This window comes from Cyanistes caeruleus, unplaced genomic scaffold (assembly GCF_971803275.1).
Source record: "Cyanistes caeruleus unplaced genomic scaffold, bCyaCae1.hap1.1 HAP1_SCAFFOLD_472, whole genome shotgun sequence".
Taxonomy (NCBI): domain Eukaryota; kingdom Metazoa; phylum Chordata; class Aves; order Passeriformes; family Paridae; genus Cyanistes; species Cyanistes caeruleus.
In genome coordinates, this window is record NW_028256194.1 from 2,848 (window position 1) to 22,318 (window position 19,471).

The following is a 19,471-nucleotide window of genomic DNA, read 5'->3' on the forward strand; positions in this document are numbered from 1 at the left end:
TTTGGGGGTATTTTGGGGTATTTTGGGGGGATTTTGGGGGGATTTTGTGGGATTTTCGTGGATTTTGGAGGGATTTGGGAAGATTTTGGGGATTTTTGGATGAATTTTGGGGGATTTTGGGGATTTTTGGATGGATTTTGGGGGTTTTTGGATGAATTTTGGGGGTTTTCGGATGGATTTTGGGGGGATTTGGGGGTTTTTGGATGGATTTTGGGGGTTTTTGGATGGATTTTGGGGGGTTTTGGGGGTTTTTGGATGGATTTTGGGGGGATTTGAGAAGATTTTGGGAATTTTTGGATGGATTTTGTGGGATTTGGGGGGAATTTGCATGGATTTTGGTTGGATTTGAGAAGATTTTAGGGATTTTTGGATGGATTTTGGGGGGTTTTGGGGGTTTTTGGATGGATTTTGGGGGTTTTTGGATGGATTTTGGGGGTTTTTGGATGGATTTTGGGGATTTTTGGATGGATTTTGGGGTATTTTGTGGGATTTTGGGGGATTTTGGATGGATTTTGGGGGTTTTTGGATGAATTTTGGGGGTTTTTGGATGAATTTTGGGGATTTTCGGATAGATTTTGGGGGGCTTTTCCTCCCTCCCCCTCCCCACAGCAAATACGTGGACGAGGAGGACGAGGAAGACGAAGCCGCAGCGGCCAAACGAAGAAAGGTGAAAAGAAAAGGATTTGGGGGGCACCTCTGACCCCCCAGGACCCCCAAAATCCCCCCGAGACCCCCCCAGGACCCCCAAAATCCCCCCGAGACCCCCCCAGGACCCCCAAAATCCCCCCGAGACCCCCCCAGGACCCCCAAAATCCCCCCGAGACCCCCCAGGACCCCCAAAATCCCCCCGAGACCCCCCCAAGACCCCCAAAATCCCCCCGAGACCCCCCCAGGACCCCTAAAATCCCCCCGAGACCCCCCCAAGGACCCCCAAAATCCCCCCGAGACCCCCCCAGGACCCCCAAAATCCCCCCGAGACCCCCCCAGGACCCCCAAAATGCCCCCGAGACCCCCCCAGGACCCCCAAAATGCCCCCGAGACCCCCCCAGGACCCCCAAAATGCCCCCGAGACCCCCCCAGGACCCCCAAAATCCCCCCGAGACCCCCCCAGGACCCCCAAAATCCCCCCGAGACCCCCCCAGGACCCCCAAAATGCCCCCGAGACCCCCCCAGGACCCCCAAAATGCCCCCGAGACCCCCCCAGGACCCCCAAAATCCCCCCGAGACCCCCCCAGGACCCCCAAAATCCCCCCGAGACCCCCCCAGGACCCCCAAAATCCCCCCGAGACCCCCCAGGACCCCCAAAATCCCCCCGAGACCCCCCCAAGACCCCCAAAATCCCCCCGAGACCCCCCCAGGACCCCTAAAATCCCCCCGAGACCCCCCCAAGGACCCCCAAAATCCCCCCGAGACCCCCCCAGGACCCCCAAAATCCCCCCGAGACCCCCCCAGGACCCCCAAAATGCCCCCGAGACCCCCCCAGGACCCCCAAAATGCCCCCGAGACCCCCCCAGGACCCCCAAAATGCCCCCGAGACCCCCCCAGGACCCCCAAAATCCCCCCGAGACCCCCCCAGGACCCCCAAAATCCCCCCGAGACCCCCCCAGGACCCCCAAAATGCCCCCGAGACCCCCCCAGGACCCCCAAAATGCCCCCGAGACCCCCCCAGGACCCCCAAAATCCCCCCGAGACCCCCCCAGGACCCCCAAAATGCCCCCGAGACCCCCCCAGGACCCCCAAAATGCCCCCGAGACCCCCCCAGGACCCCCAAAATCCCCCCGAGACCCCCCCAGGACCCCCAAAATCCCCCCGAGACCCCCCCAGGACCCCTAAAATCCCCCCGAGACCCCCCCAGGACCCCCAAAATCCCCCCGAGACCCCCCAGGACCCCTAAAATCCCCCCGAGACCCCCCCAGGACCCCCAAAATCCCCCCGAGACCCCCCCAGGACCCCCAAAATCCCCCCGAGACCCCCCCAGGACCCCCAAAATCCCCCCGAGACCCCCCCCAGGACCCCCAAAATCCCCCCGAGACCCCCCCAGGACCCCCAAAATCCCCCCGAGACCCCCCCAAGGACCCCCAAAATCCCCCCGAGACCCCCCCAGGACCCCCAAAATCCCCCCGAGACCCCCCCAGGACCCCCAAAATCCCCCCGAGACCCCCCCAGGACCCCCAAAATCCCCCCGAGACCCCCCCAGGACCCCCAAAATCCCCCCGAGACCCCCCCAGGACCCCCAAAATCCCCCGAGACCCCCCCAGGACCCCCAAAATCCCCCCGAGACCCCTCCAAAACCCCCCAGAACCCCCCAGAACCCCCCCAGGACCCCCAAAATCCCCCCGAGACCCCCCCAGGACCCCCAAAATCCCCCCGAGACCCCCCCAGGACCCCCAAAATCCCCCCGAGACCCCCCAGGACCCCTAAAATCCCCCCGAGACCCCCCCAGGACCCCTAAAATCCCCCCGAGACCCCCCCAGGACCCCCAAAATCCCCCCGAGACCCCCCCAGGACCCCCAAAATCCCCCCGAGACCCCCCCAGGACCCCCAAAATCCCCCCGAGACCCCCCCAGGACCCCCAAAATCCCCCCGAGACCCCCCCCAGGACCCCCAAAATCCCCCCGAGACCCCCCCAAGGACCCCCAAAATCCCCCCGAGACCCCCCCAGGACCCCCAAAATCCCCCCGAGACCCCCCCAGGACCCCTAAAATCCCCCCGAGACCCCCCCAGGACCCCCAAAATCCCCCCGAGACCCCCCCAGGACCCCCAAAATCCCCCCGAGACCCCCCCAGGACCCCCAAAATCCCCCCGAGACCCCCCCAGGACCCCTAAAATCCCCCCGAGACCCCCCCAGGACCCCCAAAATCCCCCCAAGACCCCCCCAGGACCCCCAAAATCCCCCCGAGACCCCCCCCAGGACCCCCAAAATCCCCCCGAGACCCCCCCAAGGACCCCCAAAATCCCCCCGAGACCCCCCCAGGACCCCCAAAATCCCCCCGAGACCCCCCCAGGACCCCCAAAATCCCCCCGAGACCCCCCCAGGACCCCTAAAATCCCCCCGAGACCCCCCCAGGACCCCCAAAATCCCCCGGAGACCCCCCCAGGACCCCCAAAATCCCCCCGAGACCCCCCCAGGACCCCTAAAATCCCCCCGAGACCCCCCCAGGACCCCCAAAATCCCCCCGAGACCCCCCCAGGACCCCCAAAATCCCCCCGAGACCCCCCCAGGACCCCCAAAATCCCCCCGAGACCCCCCCAGGACCCCCAAAATCCCCCCGAGACCCCCCCAGGACCCCCAAAATCCCCCCGAGACCCCCCCAGGACCCCTAAAATCCCCCCGAGACCCCCCCAGGACCCCCAAAATCCCCCCGAGACCCCCAAAATCCCCCCGAGACCCCCCCAGGACCCCTAAAATCCCCCCGAGACCCCCCCAGGACCCCCAAAATCCCCCCGAGACCCCCCAGGACCCCCAAAATCCCCCCTAGACCCCCCCAGGACCCCCAAAATCCCCCCGAGACCCCCCAGGACCCCCCCAAATTCCCTTTTCCCGCCCCCTCCCCAGCTGGAATCCTCCCGGAGCTACGCCGAGGAGCAGCGGGCGCTGAAGGAGAGGTCAGGGGGGGCCCGGGGGGGTCTCGGGGTGTTTTGGGGAGGGGTCTTCAGCGCCAGGGGGTGACCCCCGACCTCCCCACCCCCCTGCAGTTTCCGAGCCTTCGTGGCTGACAGCGAGGAGGAGGAGGAGGAGGAGGAGGGGGAGGAAGGAGGGGCCCTGCTCCGGCCACGGATCCGATCCCGGGAGGAGAAAGTGAGGGGGGTCCTGGGGGGTCCTGGGGGGGTCCTGGGGGGTTCTGAGGGGGTTTGGGGGGTCCTGGGGGGGGTCTTGGGGGGGTCCTGAGGGGGTCCTGGAGGGGTTTTGGTGGGTTCTGGGGGGTTTTGGGGGGTCCTGAGGGGGTTCTGGGGGGTCCTGGAGGGGTCTGGGGGCTCCTGAGGGGGTCCTGGGGGGGGTCCTGAGGGGTCCTGGAGAGGTTTGGGGGGTCCTGGGGGGTTCTTATAGGGGTTTGGGGGGTCCTGGAGGGATCTTATAGGGGTTTGGGGGGTCCTGGGGAGGTTTGGGGGGGTCCTGGGGGGGTCTTATAGGGGTTTGAAGGGTCCTGGGGGGGTTTGGGGGGATCCTGGGGGGTTTTTGGGGGGTCCTGGAGGGGTCCTGGGGGGGTTTTTGGGGGTCCCGGGCCGGTTTTGGAGGGTCCCGGGCCGGTTTTGGGGGGTCCCGGGCCGGTTTTGGGGGGTCCCGGGCCGGTTTTGGGGGGTCCCGGGCCGGTTTTGGGGGGGTCCCGGGCCGGTTTTGGGGGGTCCCGGGCCGGTTTTTGGGGGTCCCGGGCCGGTTTGGGGGGGTCCCGGGAAGGTTTTGGGGGGTCCCGGGCTGGTTTTTGGGGGGTCCCAGGCCGGTTTTGGGGTCCCGGGCCGGTTTGGGGGGTCCCGGGCCGGTTTTGGGGGGGTCCCAGGCCGGTTTGGGGGGTCCCGGGCCGGTTTTGGGGGGTCCCGGGCCGGTTTTGGGGTCCCTGTGTGAGCCCCCCCCCAGGAGCAGGAGGAGGAGCAGTACCTGCGCTGGCTGCGGGGCCAGGCCGAGCCCCCCCCGGAGCCCCTGCACGACCTGGTGAGGGCTGGGGAGGGGTCTCGGGGGGCTCTGAGCCCCCCTGCAGGACCTGGTGATGGATGGGGAGGGGTCCCGGGGGGCTCTGAGCCCCCTGCAGGGGCTGGGGAGGGGTCCCGGGGGGCTCTGAGCCCCCTGCAGGGGCTGGGGGCTGCTGGGGAGGGGTCCCGGGGGGCTCTGAACCCCTCCAAGAGCTCCTGCAGGAGCTGGGGAGGGCTGGGGAGGGGTCTCGGGGGGCTCTGAGCCCCCCTGCAGGACCTGGGGAGGGGCTGGGGAGGGGTCTCGGGGGGCTCTGAACCCCCTGCAGGGGCTGGGGAGGGATGGGGAGGGGTCTCGGGGGGCTCTGAGCCCCCTGCAGGGGCTGGGGGCTGCTGGGGAGGGGTCTCGGGGGGCTCTGAGCCCCCTGCAGGACCTGGTGAGGGCTGGGGAGGGGTCTCGGGGGGCTCTGAGCCCCCTGCAGGGGCTGGGGAGGGCTGGGGAGGGGTCTCGGGGGGCTCTGAGCCCCCTGCAGGGGCTGGGGAGGGATGGGGAGGGGTCCCGGGGGGCTCTGAGCCCCCCTGCAGGACCTGGTGAGGGCTGGGGAGGGGTCTCGGGGGGCTCTCAACCCCCCTGCAGGGGCTGGGGGCTGCTGGGGAGGGGTCCCGGGGGTCTCTGAACCCCCCCAAGAGCTCCTGCAGGAGCTGGGGAGGGGTCTCAGGTGGGACCCCCGGGTCTGACCCCCCTGTGCCCCCCCAGGAGCCCCTGCGGCGCTTCTGGGGGATTTTGGGGAGGGGTCTCAGGGTGCAGCCCCCTCCCCTTTCCAGGAGCCCCTGCGGCGGTTCTGGGGGATGTTGGGGGGGATGTTGGGGATTTTGGGGAGGGGTCTCAGGGTGCAGCCCCCTCCCCTTTTCAGGAGCCCCTGCGGCGGTTCTGGGGGATGTTGGGGATTTTGGGGAGGGGTCTCAGGGTGCAGCCCCCTCCCCTTTTCAGGAGCCCCTGCGGCGGTTGGGGGGGATGTTGGGTATTTTGGGGAGGGGTCTCAGGGTGCAGCCCCCTCCCCTTTCCAGGAGCCCCTGCGGCGGTTGGGGGGGGTTGGGGGGGATGTTGGGTATTTTGGGGAGGGGTCTCAGGGTGCAGCCCCCTCCCCTTTCCAGGAGCCCCTGCGGCGGTTCTGGGGGGGGTTGGGGGGGATGTTGGGGATTTTGGGGAGGGGTCTCAGGGTGCAGCCCCCTCCCCTTTCCAGGAGCCCCTGCGGCGGTTCTGGGGGGGATGTTGGGGAGGGGTTGGGGATTTTGGGGAGGGGTCTCAGGGTGCAGCCCCCTCCCCTTTCCAGGAGCCCCTGCAGAGGTTCTGGGGGATGTTGGGTATTTTGGGGAGGGGTCTCAGGGTGCAGCCCCCTCCCCTTTTCAGGAGCCCCTGCGGCGGTTGGGGGGGATGTTGGGGAGGGGTTGGGTATTTTGGGGAGGGGTCTCTGGGTGCAGCCCCCTCCCCTTTCCAGGAGCCCCTGCGGCGGTTCTGGGGGATGTTGGGGATTTTGGGGAGGGGTCTCAGGGTGCAGCCCCCTCCCCTTTCCAGGAGCCCCTGCGGCGGTTCTGGGGGGGGTTGGGGGGGATGTTGGGGATTTTGGGGAGGGGTCTCAGGGTGCAGCCCCCTCCCCTTTCCAGGAGCCCCTGCGGCGGTTGGGGGGGATGTTGGGTATTTTGGGGAGGGGTCTCTGGGTGCAGCCCCCTCCCCTTTCCAGGAGCCCCTGCGGCGGTTCTGGGGGATGTTGGGGGGGATGTTGGGGATTTTGGGGAGGGGTCTCAGGGTGCAGCCCCCTCCCCTTTCCAGGAGCCCCTGCGGCGGTTGGGGGGGATGTTGGGGATTTTGGGGAGGGGTCTCTGGGTGCAGCCCCCTCCCCTTTTCAGGAGCCCCTGCGGCGGTTCTGGGCGGGGTTGGGGGGGATGTTGGGTATTTTGGGGAGGGGTCTCAGGGTGCAGCCCCCTCCCCTTTCCAGGAGCCCCTGCGGCGGTTGGGGGGGGGGTTGGGGATTTTGGGGAGGGGTCTCAGGGTGCAGCCCCCTCCCCTTTTCAGGAGCCCCTGCGGCGGTTCTGGGCGGACCCGCGGCTGGAGCCGGGCGAGCGATTCCTGCGGGATTATTTACTGGGGAGGGGCTTCCGCCAGCAGCAGCAGCCGGGGGATGAGGGGTGAGGAGACCCCCGGACCCCTCCCCAAAACAGCCCCGGACCCCCGGACCCCTCCCCAAAACAGCCCCGGGCCCCCGGACCCCTCCCCAAAACAGCCTGGGACCCACAGACCCCTCCCCAAAACAGCCCCGGACCCCCGGACCCCTCCCCAAAACAGCCCCGGACCCCCGGACCCCTCCCCAAAACAGCCCGGGACCCCCAGACCCCTCCCCAACACTGCCTGGGACCCTCAGACCCCTCCCCACAACAGCCAGGGACCCACAGACCCCTCCCCAAAACAGCCCCGGACCCACAGACCCCTCCCCATCACTGCCAGACCCCTCCCCATCACAGCCCCGGACCCCCGGACCCCTCCCCAAAACAGCATGGGACCCACAGCCCCCTCCCCAAAACAGCATGGGACCCCCAGACCCCTCCCCAAAACAGCCCCGGACCCCTGGACCCCTCCCCAAAACAGCCCCGGACCCCCGGACCCCTCCCCAAAACAGCCCCGGACCCCCGGACCCCTCCCCATCACTGCCAGACCCCCCCGGACCCCTCCCCATCACTGCCCGGGACCCCCAGACCCCTCCCCATCACTCCCAGACCCCCCCAGACCCCTCCCCATCACTGCCAGACCCCCCCAGACCCCTCCCCATCACTGCCAGACCCCCCCGGACCCCTCCCCATCACTGCCAGACCCCCCTGGAGCCCCCCACTCCTCCCTGGACCCCCCTTGGGGAGGGAGCAGCTCCTGGAGCAGCCACAGGAATGGGAGTGGGGACCCCCAGTGACCCCCAACGACCCCCCCAGGACCCCCCAGTGACCCCCAACGACCCCCCCAGGACCCCCCAGGACCCCCAATGACCCCCAGTGACCCCCCAGGACCCCCCCTCATCCTCCATGACCCCCAACAACCCCCCAGTGACCCCCAACGACCCCTCCTCACCCCCCACGACCCCTCCTCACCTTTCTCACCCCCCAGGGCGTCCCTGGAGGACTCCTCGGATGAGGGGGGGCAGTCAGGAATGGGAGTGGGGACCCCCAGTGACCCCCCACGACCCCTCCTCACCCCCCAGGACCCCCAATGACCCCCAACGACCCCCAGTGACCCCCCACGACCCCTCCTCACCCCCCAGGACCCCTCCTCACCCCCCCTGACCCCCCAGGGCGTCACTGGAGGACTCCTCGGACGAGGGGGAGCAGTCAGGAATGGGAGTGGGGACCCCCCACGATCCCCCCACGACCCCCAGTGACCCCCAACGACCCCTCCTCACCCCCCAACGAGCCCCCAGACCCCCCACGACCCCTCCTCACCCCCCAGGACCCCTCCTCACCTTTCTCACCCCCCAGGGTGTCCCTGGAGGACTCCTCAGACGAGGGGGAGCAGTCAGGAATGGGAGTGGGGACCCCCAGTGACCCCCCAATGACCCCCAGTGACCCCCCCAGGACCCCCAGTGACCCCCCAATGACCCCCAGTGACCCCCCAATGACCCCCAGTGACCCCCCAATGACCCCCAGTGACCCCCCCAGGACCCCTCCTCACCTTTCTCACCCCCCCAGAGCCTCCCTGGAGGACTCCTCGGACGAGGGGGAGCAGTTCCTGGAGCGGCAGCAGGAATTCGAGCGCCGGCACAATTTCCGCTTCGAGGAGCCGGGAGCGGCTGAGGTGGGGCGGGAATTGGGGAGGGGGCTGGAATTGGGGAGGGGGCTGGAATTGGGGAGGGGGCGGGAATTGGGGTGGGGGGGCAGAAATTGGGGAGGGGGCGGGAATTGGGGTGGGGGCGGAAATTGGGGAGGGGGCGGGAATTGGGGTGGGGGGGCAGAAATTGGGGAGGGGGCGGGAATTGGGGTGGGGGCGGGAATTGGGGAGGGGGCGGAAATTGGGGAGGGGGCGGGAATTGGGGAGGGGGCTGGAATTGGGGTGGGGGGGCAGAAATTGGGGAGGGGGCGGGAATTGGGGTGGGGGCGGAAATTGGGGAGGGGGCGGAAATTGGGGGGGCAGAAACTGGGGGGGCAGAAATTGGGGAGGGGGCGGGAATTGGGGAGGGGGCGGGAATTGGGGAGGGGGCGGAAATTGGGGAGGGGGGCAGAAACTGGGGAGGGGGCTGGAATTGGGGCAGAAACTGGGGAGGGGGCTGGAATTGGGGAGGGGGCGGAAATTGGGGTGGGGGCGGGAATTGGGGGGGCAGAAATTGGGGAGGGGGCGGGAATTGGGGTGGGGGCGGGAATTGGGGAGGGGGCTGGAATTGGGGAGGGGGCGGAAATTGGGGTGGGGGCGGGAATTGGGGGGGCAGAAATTGGGGTGGGGGCGGGAATTGGGGTGGGGGCAGGAATTGGGGAGGGGGCGGAAATTGGGGAGGCAGAAACTGGGGAGGGGGCAGGAATTGGGGAGGGGGCAGGAATTGGGGAGGGGGGCAGGAATTGGGGAGGGGGCGGGAATTGGGGAGGGGGGCTGGAATTGGGGAGGGGGCGGGAATTGGGGAGGGGGCGGGAATTGGGGTGGGGGGCAGAAACTGGGGAGGGGGGCAGAAATTGGGGAGGGGGGCGGGAATTGGGGAGGGGGCGGGAATTGGGGGGGCAGAAATTGGGGAGGGGGCGGGAATTGGGGGGGCAGAAATTGGGGTGGGGGCGGGAATTGGGGGGGGGGGCGGAAATTGGGGAGGGGGAATGGAAATTGGGGAGGGGGCGGGAATTGGGGGGGTCAGGGGGGGTCCCCGAGAATTGGGGAGGGGGATTCGTGGGGTGGAATTTGGGGGGTCTCTGGGGGGGGTCTCTGATCTGTTCTCCCCCCTCCCCAAATTCAGAGGTTCCCACACAGTTTTTGGGGGGTCGGGGCTGATTTTGGGGGGTCTTGGGGGGTCTCTGGGGGGTCTCTGGGGGTCTCTGGGGGGTCTCTGGGGGGTCTCTGGGGGGTCTCTGACCCCTTTTGCCCCCTCCCCAGATCCAAACCTTCCCGTGCAGTTTTTGGGGGGTCAGGGCTGATTTTGGGGGGTCTCTGGGGGGTCTCTGAGGGGTCTTTGACCCCTTTCCCCCCTCCCCAAATCCAGGCATTCCCCCAGTTTTTAGGGCTGATTTTGGGGGGTCCCTGGGGGGTCCCTGAGCCCTTTCCCCCCTCCCCAGATCCCAACTTTCCCACACTGTTTTTGGGGGTCAGGGCTGGTTTTGGGTTAATTTTGGGGGGTCTCTGGGGGTCTCTGACCCCTTTTGCCCCCTCCCCAAATCCAGAGGTTCCCCCAGTTTTTAGGGCTGATTTTGGGGGGTCCCTGGGGGGTCCCTGACCCCTTTCCCCCCTCCCCAAATCCAAACCTTCCCGTGCAGTTTTTAGGGGGTCAGGGCTGATTTTGGGGGGTCTCTGACCCCTTTTCCCCCTCCCCAAATCCAGAGGTTCCCCCAGTTTTTAGGGCTGATTTTGGGGGGTCTCTGGGGGGTCTCTGGGGGGTCTCTGAGCCCTTTTCCCCCCTCCCCAGATCCAGAGGTTCCCTCTCAATTTTGGGGGGTCAGGGCTGATTTTGGGGGGTCTCTGGGGGTCTCTGGGGGGTCTCTGGGGGGTCCCTGAGCCCTTTCCCCCCTCCCCAAATCCAAACCTTCCCGTGCAGCTTTTGGGGGGTCAGGGCTGGTTTTGGGTTAATTTTGGGGGGGGTCTCTGGGGGGGTCTCTGGGGGGGTCCCTGACCCCTTTTCCCCCCTCCCCAAATCCAGAGGTTCCCCCAGTTTTTAGGGCTGATTTTGGGGGGTCTCTGGGGGGTCTCTGATCCCTTTCCCCCCTCCCCAAATTCATACATTCCCCTTCCTTTTTTTGGGAGGTCAGGGCTGATTTTGGGGGGTTTTTGGGGGGTCCCTGACCCCTTTCCCCCCTCCCCAAATCCAGATGTTCCCCCAGGTTTAGGGCTGATTTTGGGGGGTCTCTGGGGGGTCTCTGGGGGGTCTCTGACCCCTTTTGCCCCCTCCCCAAATCCCGACATTCCCCCAGTTTTTAGGGCTGATTTTGGGGGGTCTCTGGGGGGGTCTCTGGGGGGGTCTCTGGGGGGTCTCTGGGGGGGTCTCTGGGGGGTCCCTGACCCCTTTTGCCCCCTCCCCAAATCCCGACATTCCCACAGTTTATAGAGCTGATTTTGGGCTGATTTTGGGGGGTCTCTGGGGGGTCCCTGGGGGGTCCCTGGGGGGTCTCTGGGGGTCTCTGGGGGGTCTCTGGGGGGTCTCTGGGGGGGTCCCTGGGTGGTCTCTGACCCCTTTTCCCCCTCCCCAAATCCAGAGGTTCCCCCAGTTTTTAGGGCTGATTTTGGGGGGTCTCTGGGGGTCTCTGGGGGTCTCTGGGGGGTCTCTGGGGGGTCTCTGGGGGTCCCTGGGGGGTCCCTGGGGGGTCTCTGGGGGTCTCTGGGGGTCCCTGGGGGGTCTCTGGGGGGTCCCTGACCCTTTTCCCCCTCCCCAGATCCCGACATTCCCCCAGTTTTTAGGGCTGATTTTGGGGGGTCTCTGGGGGGTCTCTGGGGATCCCTGACCCTTTCCCCCTCCCCAGATCCAAACCTTCCCCCGCCACGTCCCCACCTCGGTGCGCCGCCGCGACGAGCGCCGCAAGGAGAAGCGCGAGCAGACCCGGGAGAGGAAGAGGAAGGTGAGGAAGACCCCAGGCAGGATCCGGGGGTCCCCCACGCCCCCCCCACGCCCCCTCCTCACATTTTCCCCCCCCGATCAGGAGCGGGAGAGGCGCCGGGAGGAGCTGAAGCAGCTGAAGAACCTCAAGAGGGAGGAGCTGGCCGCTCGCATCGCCCGGATCCGAGAAGCCTCCGGCTCCGGAGCCTTCGGCCTCAGCCGCTCCTTCCTCCAGGAGGATTTCGACCCCGCCCGCCACGATCGGCTCATGGCCGTGGGTGTCCCCCCCTCGAGACCCCCGGGACCCCTCCCCAAATTCTGCTGAGCCCCCCCTCTCCTCTCTTTGATCCCCCTCCTCACAGGAATGGTTTGGGGAGGATTATTACGGACAGGGCGAGGAGGAGAAGCCGCAGTTCGAGGAGGAGGAGGAGGAGGAGGAAGGGCTGGATGGTGAGGAGGGGTCTGGGGGGATCCCAGGAGGGGTTTGAGGGGGTCCTGAGTGGGTCTGGGGGGTCCTGAGTGGGTCTGGGGGCTCTTAGGAAGGGTTTGGGGAGGGTTATTACGGACAGGGCGAGGAGGAGAAGCCGCAGTTCCAGGAGGAGGAGGAGGAGGAGGAGGAAGGGCTGGATGGTGAGGAGGGGTCTGGGGGGCTCTAGGGGGGTCCCAGGAGGGGTTTGGGGGGTCCCAGGAAGGGTTTGGGGGTCCCAGGAAGGGTTTGGGGTCCCAGGAAGGGTTTGGCGCTCCTAGGAAGGGTTTGGGGAGGATTATTACGGACAGGGCGAGGAGGAGAAGCCGCAGTTCCAGGAGGAAGAGGAGGAGGAGGAAGGGTTGGATGGTGAGGAGGGGTCTGGGGGCTCTAGGGGGGTCCCAGGAAGGGTTTGGGGGTCCCAGGAAGGGTCTGGGGGCTCCTAGGAAGGGTTTGGGGAGGATTATTACGGACAGGGCGAGGAGGAGAAGCCGCAGTTTGAGGAGGAAGAGGAGGAGGAGGAAGGGCTGGATGGTGAGGAGGGGTCTGGAGGGGTCTCAGGAGGGGTTTGAGGGGGTCCGGAGTGGGTCTGGGGGTCCCAGGAAGGGTTTGGGGAGGATTATTACGGACAGGGCGAGGAGGAGAAGCCGCGGTTTGAGGAGGAGGAGGAGGAGGAGGAAGGGTTGGATGGTGAGGAGGGGTCTGGGGGGCTCTAGGGGGGTCCTGAGTTGGTTTGGGGGGTCCTGAGTGGGTCTGGGGGCTCCTAGGAAGGGTTTGGGGTCCCAGGAAGGGTTTGGGGCTCCCAGGAAGGGTTTGGGGAGGATTATTACGGACAGGGCGAGGAGGAGAAGCCGCAGTTTGAGGAGGAAGAGGAGGAGGAGGAAGGGCTGGATGGTGAGGAGGGGTCTGGGGAGCTCTAGGGGGGTCCCAGGGGGTCCCAGGAGGGGTTTGAGGGGGTCCTGAGTGGGTCTGGGGGCTCCTAGGAAGGGTTTGGGGAGGATTATTACGGACAGGAGGAGGAGGAAGGGCTGGATGGTGAGGAGGGGTCTGGGGGGTCCCAGGAGGGGTTTGGGGGGTCCTGAGTTGATTTGGGGGGACACAGGAGGGGCTTGGGGGGTCCCGGGGGGTTTGGGGGGTCCCAGGAGGGGTTTGGGGGGGTCTGGGGGGTCCTGAGTGGGTTTGGGGGGACACAGGAGGGGTTTGGGGGCTCCCAGGAGGGGTTTGGGGGGTCCCAGCAGGGGTTTGGGGGGTTCTGGGGGGGTTTGGGGGGGACACAGGAGGGGTTTGAGGAGTTCGTGAGTTGGTCTGGGGGTCCCAGGGGGGTTTGGGGGGTCCCAGGAGGGGTTTCGGGGGTTCTGGGGGGGTTTGGGGGTTCCTGAGTTGGTTTGGGGGGTCCTGGGGGGGGTCTGGGGGGTCCCGGGGGGTTCTGGGGGGTCCCGGGGGGTTCTGGGGGGTCCCGGGGGGTCTCTGGGGTGGAGACCCCTCCCCAATTCCGGTGCCACCCCCAGGGGACTGGAACTGGGACTCGTGGCCGGGGCGGGCGGAGCCGCACTGCGAGGACCCCGACTTCGTGGTGAGGAGGGGGAGACCCCCGGGAGACCCCTCCCCAAAATGGGATCCCTCCTCAAACTGAGACCCCTCCCCAAAATTAAAACCCCTCCCCAAAATGGGACCCCCCTGGAATGAGACCCCTCCCCAAAATGGGACCCCCTGGAATGAGACCCCTCCCCAAAATGGGACCCCTCCCCAAACTGAGACCCCTCCCCAAACTGAGACCCCTCCCAAGAATGAGACCCCTCCCCAAAATGGGACCCCTCCCCAAAATGAGACCCCTCCCCAAAATGGGACCCCCCTGGAATGAGACCCCTCCCCAAAATGGGACCCCCCCCGGAATGGGACCCCCCCCAGAATGAGACCCCCCTGGAATGAGACCCCTCCCCAAACTGAGACCCCTCCCCAAAATGGGACCCCCCCTGGAATGGGACCCCCCCCCAGAATGAGACCCCTCCCCAGAATGGGACCCCCCCCGGAATGGGACCCCTCCTCAAAATGGGACCCCTCCCCAAAATGAGACCCCTCCCCAAAATGGGACCCCTCCCCAAAATGAGACCCCTCCCCAAAATGGGACCCCCCCCCGGAATGAGACCCCTCCCCAAACTGGGACCCCTCCCTAAAATTAAAACCCCTCCCCAAAAAGGGACCCCTCCCCAAAATGGGACCCCCCCCCAGAATGAGACCCCTCCCCAAAATGGGACCCCTCCCCAAACTGAGACCCCTCCCCAAAATGGGACTCCCCCTGGAATGGGACCCCCCCCAGAATGAGACCCCTCCCCAAACTGGGACCCCTCCCCAAAATGGGACCCCCCCCCCTAGAATGAAACCCCTCCCCAAACTGAGACCCCTCCCCTAAATGGGACCCCCCCTGGAATGAGACCCCTCCCCAAACTGAGACCCCTCCCCTAAATTGTGACCCCTCCCCCTGGAATGAGACCCCTCCCCAAAACTGTGACTGCTCCAGGCCCTGGGGGGTGCAGCCCCCTCCCCACTGGGCTGGGGTCTCCAGGATTGGGGGGTGCAGCCCCCTCCCCATTGGGTTGGGGGTCCAGGATTGGGGGTGCAGCCCCCTCCCCACTGGTCGGGGTCTCCAGGCCCTGGGGGGGGGTGCAGCCCCCTCCCCACTGGGTTGGGGTCTCCAGGATTGGGGGGTGCAGCCCCCTCCCCATTGGGCTGGGGTCTCCAGGATTGGGGGGTGCAGCCCCCTCCCCACTGGGTTGGGGTCTCCAGGCCCTGGGGGGGGTGCAGCCCCCTCCCCACTGGGTCAGGGGTCTCCAGGATTGGGGGTGCAGCCCCCTCCCCACTGGGTCAGGGGTCCAGGATTGGGGGTGCAGCCCCCTCCCCACTGGGCTGGGGGTCCAGGATTGGGGGTGCAGCCCCCTCCCCACTGGTCGGGGTCTCCAGGCCCTGGGGGGGTGCAGCCCCCTCCCCACTGGGTTGGGGTCTCCAGGCCCGGGGGGGTGCAGCCCCCTCCCCATTGGGCTGGGGTCTCCAGGCCCGGGGGGGTGCAGCCCCCTCCCCACTGGGTCAGGGGTCTCCAGGATTGGGGGGTGCAGCCCCCTCCCCATTGGGCTGGGGTCTCCAGGATTGGGGGGTGCAGCCCCCTCCCCATTGGGCTGGGGTCTCCAGGATTGGGGGGTGCAGCCCCCTCCCCACTGGGCTGGGGTCTCCAGGATTGGGGGGGTGCAGCCCCCTCCCCACTGGGTTGGGGTCTCCAGGCCCTGGGGGGGGTGCAGCCCCCTCCCCACTGGGTCAGGGGTCTCCAGGATTGGGGGTGCAGCCCCCTCCCCACTGGGTCAGGGGTCCAGGATTGGGGGTGCAGCCCCCTCCCCACTGGGCTGGGGGTCCAGGATTGGGGGTGCAGCCCCCTCCCCATTGGGTTGGGGTCTCCAGGCCCTGGGGGGGGTGCAGCCCCCTCCCCACTGGGTTGGGGTCTCCAGGATTGGGGGTGCAGCCCCCTCCCCACTGGGCTGGGGTCTCCAGGATTGGGGGGGTGCAGCCCCCTCCCCACTGGGCTGGGGTCTCCAGGCCTGGGGGGGTGCAGCCCCCTCCCCACTGGGCTGGGGGTCCAGGATTGGGGGTGCAGCCCCCTCCCCACTGGGCTGGGGTCTCCAGGATTGGGGGGGTGCAGCCCCCTCCCCACTGGGCTGGGGGTCCAGGATTGGGGGTGCAGCCCCCTCCCCACTGGGTTGGGGTCTCCAGGCCTGGGGCCTGGTGCAGCCCCCTCCCCATTGGGTTGGGGTCTCCAGGATTGGGGGTGCAGCCCCCTCCCCACTGGGCTGGGGTCTCCAGGCCCTGGGGGGGGTGCAGCCCCCTCCCCACTGACGCCCCCTCCCCAGATGGACGCCGATTACGTCCCCGAGGGTCCCCCCGGCCCCGCAGCCCCCCCGGTGGGGAGGGGGCGCCGGAGGCTCCGGGAGCTCCTGGAGAGGGAGAAGCCCCCGTTCGACCCCGGTGAGTGACGGGACCCCCTCCCCAAAATCCTCGGGACACCCCCAGAGCCCTGGGAACCCCCAAAATCCTCATCTCCCCACGAGCCCCCCCAAAACCTGGGACCCCCAGACCCCCCTGGGACCCCCCAAATCCCCCTGGGACCCCCCCAAACCAACTCAGAACCCCTCAAATCCATCTGGGACCCCTCGGGGACCCCCCAAACCCCTCCTGGGACCCCCAAACCCCTCCTGGGACCCCCAAAACCAACTCAGGACCCCCCAAACACCTCCTGGGACCCCTTGGGGACCCCCCAAACCCTCTCCTGGAACCCCCAAATCCCCCTGGGACCCCCAAACCCCTCCCGGGACCCCCAAACCCCTCCTGGGACCCCCAAACCCCTGCTGGGACCCCCAAACTCCTCCTGGGACCCTCCCGAACTCCCCTGGGACCCCCTTGGGACTCCCCCAAACTCCTCCTGGGACCCCCAAAACCAACTCAGGACCCCCCAAACCCCTCCCTGGACCCCCCAAACCCCCTGAGGACCCCCCAAACCAACTCAAAACCCCCCTGGGACCTCCCAAAACCAACTCAGGACCCCCCTGGGACCCCTTGGGGACCCCCAAAACCCCCCTGGGACCCCCAAACTCCTCATGAGACCCCCCTGAACTCCCCTGGGACCCCCTTGGCATTCCCCAAACTCCTCCTGGAACCCCCAAATCCCTCTCTGGACCCCTGAACTCCTCCTGGGACCCCCCAAACCCCCCTGGGACCCCCAAAACCAACTCAGGACCCCCCTGGGACCCCTTGGGGACCCCCAAACCCTTCCTGGGACCCCCAAAATCAACTCAGAACCCCCCTGGGACCCCTTGGGGACCCCCCAAACCCCCCTGGGACCCCAAAACCCAACTGAGAACCCCCCTGGGACCCCAAAACCCAACTCAGAATCCCCCAAACCCCCTGAGGACCCCTCGGGGACCCCCCTAACCCTTCCTGGGATCCCCCAAACTCCTCCTGGGACCCCCAAACCCAACTGAGAACCCCCCTGGGACCCCCAAACCCAACTCAGGACCCCCCTGGGACCCCTTGGGACCCCCCAAAACCCCTCTGGGACCCCCAAAACCAACTCAGGACCCCCCTGGGACCCCTTAGGGACCCCCCAAACCCCCCTGGGACCCCCAAACCCAACTCAGAACCTCCTGAACTCCCTTGGGACCCCCTTGGGACCCCCCAAACTCCTCCTGGGACCCCCCAAACCCCCTGAGGACCCCCCAAACCCAACTCAGGACCCCCCAAACCCCCCGTCCCCGCAGCCTGGGGCCCCTTTGAGCGGTGCCTGGAGGAGTTTTACAGCCTGGATTACGAGGATGTGATCGGGGACCCCCAAACCCAACTGAGAACCCCCCTGGGACCCCTTGGGGACCCCCAAACCCCCCTGGGACCCCCAAAATCAACTCAGAACCCCCCTGGGACCCCTTGGGGACCCCCAAACCCCTCCTGGGACCCCCAAAATCAACTCAGAACCCCCCTGGGACCCCTTGGGGACCCCCAAAACCCCTCTGGGACCCCCAAACCCCCCTGGGACCCCCCTGGGACCCCTTGGGGACCCCCAAACCCCCCTGGGACCCCTTGGGGACCCCCCAAACCCCCCTGGGACCCCCAAAACCAACTCAGATCCCCCCTGGGACCCCTTGGGGACCCCCAAACCCCCCTGGGACCCCCAAAACCAACTCAGAACCCCCCTGGGACCCCTTGGGGACCCCTCAAACTCCTCCTGGGACCCCCAAACCCCCTGAGGACCCCCCAAACCCCCTGAGGACCCCCCAAACCCCCCCAAACCCCCCGTCCCCGCAGCCTGGGGCCCCTTTGAGCAGTACCTGGAGGAGTTTTACAGCCTGGATTACGAGGATGTGATCGGGGACCCCCAAACCCAACTGAGAACCCCCCTGGGACCCCTTGGGGACCCCCAAACCCCCCTGGGACCCCCAAACCCAACTGAGAACCCCCCTGGGACCCCTTGGGGACCCCCAAACCCAACTCAGGACCCCCCTGGGACCCCCAAAACCAACTCAGAACCCCCCTGGGACCCCTTGGGGACCCCCCAAAACCCTCCTGGGACCCCCCAAACCCCTCCTGGGACCCCCCAAACCCCCTGAGGACCCCCCAAAGCCCCTGAGGACCCCCCAAACCCCCCCAAACCCCCGTCCCCGCAGCCTGGGGCCCCTTTGAGCAGTACCTGGAGGAGTTTTACGGCCTGGATTACGAGGATGTGATCGGGGATCTCCCGTGTCGCTTCAAGTACCGCCAGGTGCTGCCCTGCGACTTCGGCCTCACCACGGACGAGGTAAAAACCCCAGAGACCCCCCAGACCCTCCTGGGGGAGATTGGGGGGTCCTGGGGGGGTCCTGGGGGGTTTGGGGGGTCCTGGGGGGGTCCTGGGGGGGTTTGGGGGCATTCTGGGGGGGTCCTCGGGGGGTTTGGGGGGTCCTGGGGGATCCCAGGAGGGGTTTGGAGGGGTCCTGGGGGGGTTTGGGAGGGTCCTGGAGGGGTTTGGGGGGTTCTGAGGGGGTTTGGTGGGTCCTGGGGGGGCCCTGGGGGGGTCCTGGGGGGGTTTGGGTGGTCTTGGGTGGGTCCTGGGGGGGATCTGGGGGGTCCTGGGGGGGTTTGGGGGGTCCTGAGGGGGTTTGGGGGGTCCTGGGGGGGCCCTGGGTGGGTTTGGGGGGTCCTGGGGGGGTCCTGGGGGGGTTTGGGGGGGTCTGGTGGTTCCTGGGGGGGTTTGGAGTGTCCTGGGGGATCCCAGGAGGGGTTTGGAGGGGTCCTGGGGGGGTTTGGGGGGATCCTGGGGGGGTCCTTGGGGGGTTTGGGGAGGTCCTGGGGGGGTTTGGGGGAGGTTTGGGGGGTCCTGGGGGGGTCCTGGGGGAGGTTGGGGGGGGTCCTGGGAGGGTTTGGGGGATCCTGGGGGGGTTTGGGGGGTCCTGGGGGGGTCCTGGGGGGGTTTGGGGGGTCCTGGGGGGGTTTGGGGAGTCCTGGGGGGCTTTGGGGGGTCCTGGGGGGGTCCTGGGGGGTTTGGGGGGGCACAGGAGGGCTCTGGGACCCCCCAGATGGGTTTTGTTTCTCCCCACAGATCCTGGCGGCCGATGACCGGGAGCTGAACCGCTGGTGCTCGCTGCGCAAGACCTGCATGTACCGGTCAGGGGGGTCTGGGGGCTTCGGGGGTCCTGGGGGGGGCCTGGGGGATCCCAGGAGGGGTCCTGGGAGGGTTTGGGGGGGTCTGGGGGATCCCAGGAGGGGTCCTGGGGGGGTTTGGGGGGGTCCTGGGGGGGTTTGGGTGGGTCCTGGGGGGGTTTGGGGGGTCCTGGGGGGGTCTGGGGGATCCCAGGAGGGGTCCTGGGAGGGTTTGGGGGGGTCTGGGGGATCCCAGGAGGGGTCCTGGGGGGGTTTGGGGGGTCCTGGGGAGGTTTGGGGGGTCCTGGGGGGGTCCTGGGGAGGTTTGGGGGGTCCTGGTGGGGGTCCTGGGGGGGATTGGGGGGTGCTGGGGGGCTTTGGGGGGGTCCTGGGGGGATCTGGGGGGTCCTGGGGGATCCCAGGAGAGGTCCTGGCGGGGTTTGGGGGGGTCCTGGGGAGGTTTGGGGGGTCCTGG

The 19,471-nt window shown here is 67.7% G+C and overlaps 1 protein-coding gene across 1 annotated transcript; it reads left to right on the forward strand.

The window, feature by feature from the left end:
• Window positions 1–547: 547 nt before the first annotated feature.
• Window positions 548–19,090, forward strand: LOC147645365 (protein KRI1 homolog; the record flags this gene model as incomplete). Its single annotated transcript, XM_086874700.1, has 13 exons — window positions 548–667; window positions 3,557–3,606; window positions 3,697–3,799; window positions 4,574–4,648; window positions 6,698–6,810; window positions 8,353–8,458; window positions 11,308–11,403; window positions 11,485–11,655; window positions 11,744–11,831; window positions 13,356–13,420; window positions 15,741–15,855; window positions 18,045–18,175; window positions 18,956–19,090. Coding segments are annotated over exons 1-13 (1,368 nt in total), but the record flags the coding sequence as incomplete, so codon positions are not given.
• Between the last annotated feature and the right edge of the window lie 381 nt (window positions 19,091–19,471).